This window comes from Nanorana parkeri, unplaced genomic scaffold, assembly GCF_000935625.1.
Source record: "Nanorana parkeri isolate BGI_ZX_2015 unplaced genomic scaffold, ASM93562v1 scaffold2248, whole genome shotgun sequence".
Classification (NCBI taxonomy): domain Eukaryota; kingdom Metazoa; phylum Chordata; class Amphibia; order Anura; family Dicroglossidae; genus Nanorana; species Nanorana parkeri.
The window spans coordinates 174,577-181,544 of record NW_017308516.1 but is presented as its reverse complement, the minus strand read 5'-3'; the positions used below and the strand labels follow the sequence as shown (position 1 = coordinate 181,544).

The window sequence follows — 6,968 nt, the reverse complement described above, 5'->3', positions numbered from 1 at the left end:
GCGATGTTCTGCAGTGTGATGTGCGATGTTCTGCAGTGTTATGTGCGATGTTCTGCAGTGTTACGTGCGATGTTCTGCAGTGTGATGTACGATGTTCTGCAGTGGTATGTGCATTAAATATAGTATTGGATAGAGTAAGAGAAGGTTATAAAACCCGTCAGCATTTTTGCTGTGTCCCATTGGGGAGATTTCCCTTCACTTCCTTTCCAATAGCCACAACAGGAAGTGGGAGGCATGCTCTCCATAGTGGGGGTTGCAGTTCCTAGTGCTCCAGCCATGTACTAATCTGGGGTATCTATTATTCTGGCCACTAGGTCAGGCGCTATAGGGTTACTAAACTGCAGTTTCTGCGCACTGGCCGCCAGGTGTCGCTGTTGTGGGCAGACGCTGAACCCGCCCCCTCTTCTCGGGTATTGGATGCCGGATCGGCCGCTGTGTTCCTATTGGATGAGGCGGTATGGGCGTGTCCCTGCGGCAGTAGGAAGCGGTGCGCTCACCCGGTCAGCCCGCTCATACTCGCCTGTCCGCCATGGTAGGCTGTTGCGGGTCCCGGGCGGTGAGGGTCGCCGTGCTGGTGGCGGTGTTCGGGGTCTTCCTGGCTTTGATCCGCCAATGGCTGATGAGCAAATCTTACACCTTCAGCCGAGAGGAGATCTCCGCCCTGGCCCGAGAGCACGCTGGTAACCACCTTTACCATAACACCCAAGATTTGACGGGAGTGGGCGAGAAGCCACGCCCCCTAGCGGGTCACTGCAAGCTGCTGTATAGCCACCTTGACACATACTTGGGGTGGAAGGGGGCTCCAGGGTTGTCAAAGGATGAGGATAAGGGGGGTGCAGGGGTCACCAGAGGAGGAGAGGGCCCCGGGGCGGTCATTAAGGTGTCTCAGGGTGGTCATTGGAGCAGGAGAGGGCCCTGAGGTGGTCGTCAGTGGTGATGAGTAGAGGGCTTATGGGAGGAGAGGTCACCATGGTAGTCATTGGGGTGTCTCAGGGTGGTTGCCATAGGAGCAGAGGGCCGCCGGTGTGGTTAATAAAGGAGGAGTGGGCCCCGGGGTGGTCGCCGGTGGGGCCCAGAGTGGTTGTCAGATGAGTAGAGGGCTCTGGGGTGGCCGTTGTCTCAAGAGAAAGGGGTCCTGGGTAGTGGAGACCCCACCCCCGCTCTGACTCTCTCTCCCCTCCAGGTCTGGACTATGAAGTCGCCTTCTCTAAGATCATCATTGAGCTGAGGAGGAAGCACCCCGGACACATCCTGCCGGACGAGGAGCTGCGCTGGGTGTTTGTGAACGCCGGGGGATGGATGGGCTCCATGTGCCTCCTGCACGCCTCCCTCACAGAGTATGTGCTGCTCTTCGGGACCGCCATGGACACCAGCGGCCACTCAGGTCAGTGATAGCGGGGGGGAGGAGCCCCAATCCTGCACCTTGTATACAGATCACTCATCCAGCACTGCTTCCTCCTCCACTGTCACCTTATATACAGATCACTCATCCAGCACTGCTTCCTCCTCCACTGTCACCTTATATACAGATCACTGATCCAGCACCGCTTCCTCCTCCACTGTCACCTTATATACAGATCACTGATCCAGCACCGCTTCCTCCTCCACTGTCAACTGATCCAGCACCGCTTCCTCCTCCGCTGTCACCTTATATGCAGATCACTCATCCAGCACCGCTTCCTCCTTCACTGTCACCTTATATACAGATCACTCATCCAGCACTGCTTCCTCCTCCACTGTCACCTTATATACAGATCACTGATCCAGCACCGCTTCCTCCTCCGCTGTCACCTTATATACAGATCACTGATCCAGCACTGCTTCCTCCTCCACTGTCACCTTTATATACAGATCACTCATCCAGCACTGCTTCCTCCTCCACTGTCACCTTTATATACAGATCACTCATCCAGCACCGCTTCCTCCTCCACTGTCACCTTATATATAGATCATTCATCCAGCACTGCTTCCTCCTCCACCATCACCTTATATACAGATCACTCATCCAGCACTGCTTCCTCCTCCACTGTCACCTTATATATAGATCATTCATCCAGCACTGCTTCCTCCTCCACTGTCACCTTTATATACAGATCACTCATCCAGCACCGCTTCCTCCTCCACTGTCACCTTATATATAGATCATTCATCCAGCACTGCTTCCTCCTCCACTGTCACCTTTATATACAGATCACTCATCCAGCACCGCTTCCTCCTCCACTGTCACCTTATATATAGATCATTCATCCAGCACTGCTTCCTCCTCCACTGTCACCTTTATATACAGATCACTCATCCAGCACCGCTTCCTCCTCCACTGTCACCTTATATATAGATCATTCATCCAGCACTGCTTCCTCCTCCACTGTCACCTTTATATACAGATCACTCATCCAGCACCGCTTCCTCCTCCACTGTCACCTTATATATAGATCATTCATCCAGCACTGCTTCCTCCTCCACTGTCACCTTTATATACAGATCACTCATCCAGCACCGCTTCCTCCTCCACTGTCACCTTATATATAGATCATTCATCCAGCACTGCTTCCTCCTCCACTGTCACCTTTATATACAGATCACTCATCCAGCACCGCTTCCTCCTCCACTGTCACCTTATATACAGATCCAGCACTGCTTCCTCCTCCACTGTCACCTTATATAAAGATCACTGATCTAGCACCGCTTCCTCCTCCACTGTCACCTTATATACAGATCACCGATCCAGCACCGCTTCCTCCTCCACTGTCACCTTATATACAGATCATTCATCCAGCACTGCTTCCTCCTCCACTGTCACCTTATATACAGATCACTCATCCAGCACTGCTTCCTCCTCCACTGTCACCTTATATACAGATCACTGATCCAGCACCGCTTCCTCCTCCACTGTCACCTTATATACAGATCACTCATCCAGCACCGCTTCCTCCTCCACTGTCACCTTATATACAGATCACTGATCCAGCACCGCTTCCTCCTCCACTGTCACCTTATATACAGATCACTGATCCAGCACCGCTTCCTCCTCCACTGTCACCTTATATACAGATCACTGATCCAGCACCGCTTCCTCCTCCGCTGTCACCTTATATACAGATCACTGATCCAGCACCGCTTCCTCCTCCGCTGTCACCTTATATACAGATCACTGATCCAGCACTGCTTCCTCCTCCGCTGTCACCTTATATACAGATCACTGATCCAGCACTGCTTCCTCCTCCGCTGTCACCTTATATACAGATCACTGATCCAGCACTGCTTCCTCCTCCACTGTCACCTTATATACAGATCACTGATCCAGCACTGCTTCCTCCTCCACTGTCACCTTATATACAGATCACTGATCCAGCACTGCTTCCTCCTCCACTGTCACCTTATATACAGATCACTGATCCAGCACTGCTTCCTCCTCCACTGTCACCTTATATACAGATCACTGATCCAGCACTGCTTCCTCCTCCACTGTCACCTTATATACAGATCACTGATCCAGCACTGCTTCCTCCTCCACTGTCACCTTATATACAGATCACTGATCCAGCACTGCTTCCTCCTCCACTGTCACCTTATATACAGATCACTGATCCAGCACTGCTTCCTCCTCCACTGTCACCTTATATACAGATCACTGATCCAGCACTGCTTCCTCCTCCACTGTCACCTTATATACAGATCACTGATCCAGCACTGCTTCCTCCTCCACTGTCACCTTATATACAGATCACTGATCCAGCACTGCTTCCTCCTCCACTGTCACCTTATATACAGATCACTGATCCAGCACTGCTTCCTCCTCCACTGTCACCTTATATACAGATCACTGATCCAGCACTGCTTCCTCCTCCACTGTCACCTTATATACAGATCACTGATCCAGCACTGCTTCCTCCTCCACTGTCACCTTATATACAGATCACTGATCCAGCACTGCTTCCTCCTCCACTGTCACCTTATATACAGATCACTGATCCAGCACTGCTTCCTCCTCCACTGTCACCTTATATACAGATCACTGATCCAGCACTGCTTCCTCCTCCACTGTCACCTTATATACAGATCACTGATCCAGCACTGCTTCCTCCTCCACTGTCACCTTATATACAGATCACTGATCCAGCACTGCTTCCTCCTCCACTGTCACCTTATATACAGATCACTGATCCAGCACTGCTTCCTCCTCCACTGTCACCTTATATACAGATCACTGATCCAGCACTGCTTCCTCCTCCACTGTCACCTTATATACAGATCACTGATCCAGCACTGCTTCCTCCTCCACTGTCACCTTATATACAGATCACTGATCCAGCACTGCTTCCTCCTCCACTGTCACCTTATATACAGATCACTGATCCAGCACTGCTTCCTCCTCCACTGTCACCTTATATACAGATCACTGATCCAGCACTGCTTCCTCCTCCACTGTCACCTTATATACAGATCACTGATCCAGCACTGCTTCCTCCTCCACTGTCACCTTATATACAGATCACTGATCCAGCACTGCTTCCTCCTCCACTGTCACCTTATATACAGATCACTGATCCAGCACTGCTTCCTCCTCCACTGTCACCTTATATACAGATCACTGATCCAGCACTGCTTCCTCCTCCACTGTCACCTTATATACAGATCACTGATCCAGCACTGCTTCCTCCTCCACTGTCACCTTATATACAGATCACTGATCCAGCACTGCTTCCTCCTCCACTGTCACCTTATATACAGATCACTGATCCAGCACTGCTTCCTCCTCCACTGTCACCTTATATACAGATCACTGATCCAGCACTGCTTCCTCCTCCACTGTCACCTTATATACAGATCACTGATCCAGCACTGCTTCCTCCTCCACTGTCACCTTATATACAGATCACTGATCCAGCACTGCTTCCTCCTCCACTGTCACCTTATATACAGATCACTGATCCAGCACTGCTTCCTCCTCCACTGTCACCTTATATACAGATCACTGATCCAGCACTGCTTCCTCCTCCACTGTCACCTTATATACAGATCACTGATCCAGCACTGCTTCCTCCTCCACTGTCACCTTATATACAGATCACTGATCCAGCACTGCTTCCTCCTCCACTGTCACCTTATATACAGATCACTGATCCAGCACTGCTTCCTCCTCCACTGTCACCTTATATACAGATCACTGATCCAGCACTGCTTCCTCCTCCACTGTCACCTTATATACAGATCACTGATCCAGCACTGCTTCCTCCTCCACTGTCACCTTATATACAGATCACTGATCCAGCACTGCTTCCTCCTCCACTGTCACCTTATATACAGATCACTGATCCAGCACTGCTTCCTCCTCCACTGTCACCTTATATACAGATCACTGATCCAGCACTGCTTCCTCCTCCACTGTCACCTTATATACAGATCACTGATCCAGCACTGCTTCCTCCTCCACTGTCACCTTATATACAGATCACTGATCCAGCACTGCTTCCTCCTCCACTGTCACCTTATATACAGATCACTGATCCAGCACTGCTTCCTCCTCCACTGTCACCTTATATACAGATCACTGATCCAGCACTGCTTCCTCCTCCACTGTCACCTTATATACAGATCACTGATCCAGCACTGCTTCCTCCTCCACTGTCACCTTATATACAGATCACTGATCCAGCACTGCTTCCTCCTCCACTGTCACCTTATATACAGATCACTGATCCAGCACTGCTTCCTCCTCCACTGTCACCTTATATACAGATCACTGATCCAGCACTGCTTCCTCCTCCACTGTCACCTTATATACAGATCACTGATCCAGCACTGCTTCCTCCTCCACTGTCACCTTATATACAGATCACTGATCCAGCACTGCTTCCTCCTCCACTGTCACCTTATATACAGATCACTGATCCAGCACTGCTTCCTCCTCCACTGTCACCTTATATACAGATCACTGATCCAGCACTGCTTCCTCCTCCACTGTCACCTTATATACAGATCACTGATCCAGCACTGCTTCCTCCTCCACTGTCACCTTATATACAGATCACTGATCCAGCACTGCTTCCTCCTCCACTGTCACCTTATATACAGATCACTGATCCAGCACTGCTTCCTCCTCCACTGTCACCTTATATACAGATCACTGATCCAGCACTGCTTCCTCCTCCACTGTCACCTTATATACAGATCACTGATCCAGCACTGCTTCCTCCTCCACTGTCACCTTATATACAGATCACTGATCCAGCACTGCTTCCTCCTCCACTGTCACCTTATATACAGATCACTGATCCAGCACTGCTTCCTCCTCCACTGTCACCTTATATACAGATCACTGATCCAGCACTGCTTCCTCCTCCACTGTCACCTTATATACAGATCACTGATCCAGCACTGCTTCCTCCTCCACTGTCACCTTATATACAGATCACTGATCCAGCACTGCTTCCTCCTCCACTGTCACCTTATATACAGATCACTCATCCAGCACTGCTTCCTCCTCCACTGTCACCTTATATACAGATCACTGATCCAGCACCGCTTCCTCCTCCACTGTCACCTTATATACAGATCACTGATCCGGCACTGCTTCCTCCTCCACTGTCACCTTATATACAGATCACTCATCCAGCACTGCTTCCTCCTCCGCCATTTTTTGTAATCCTAAAAACCTCTACCATTGGCGCTCCTCTGTGTGCGCTCTCCTGTCATTCGATGACACCACTGATGATGTCACCCCCCCCCCCCGGCCACCTTCCCGCGTCCCATGCTCGCAGCGTGCGGCGTCCTTGCACTTTCACTATTTGTACAGCGAGTTCAGGGCCGGCTGACTCGGCACTGCCGGGGGAGATTAAGAGGTCGGCCCAGATAAGAGGGGAGGCCATTATCGGAGGGGGGAGGAGATGATGCTGAACCTTCACCCTGCGGTATGTAAGGTGCACCGGGAAGATCAATAAAGATATACGTAGGTTGTCGCACAGCCA

At 50.6% G+C, this 6,968-nt stretch overlaps 1 protein-coding gene across 1 annotated transcript in view; it reads left to right on the top strand.

Annotated features, from left to right (window-relative positions):
* Nucleotides 1-496: 496 nt before the first annotated feature.
* The window catches only part of SIGMAR1 (sigma non-opioid intracellular receptor 1), a 21,351-nt gene continuing 14,879 nt past the window's right edge, over nucleotides 497-6,968 (top strand). Inside the window, exons 1-2 of the mRNA XM_018573131.1 lie at nucleotides 497-680; nucleotides 1,184-1,384. Coding sequence (XP_018428633.1) covers nucleotides 530-680; nucleotides 1,184-1,384 — 352 coding nt within the window. The 5' untranslated portion in view covers nucleotides 497-529. The remainder of the gene's footprint in view (nucleotides 681-1,183; nucleotides 1,385-6,968) is intronic.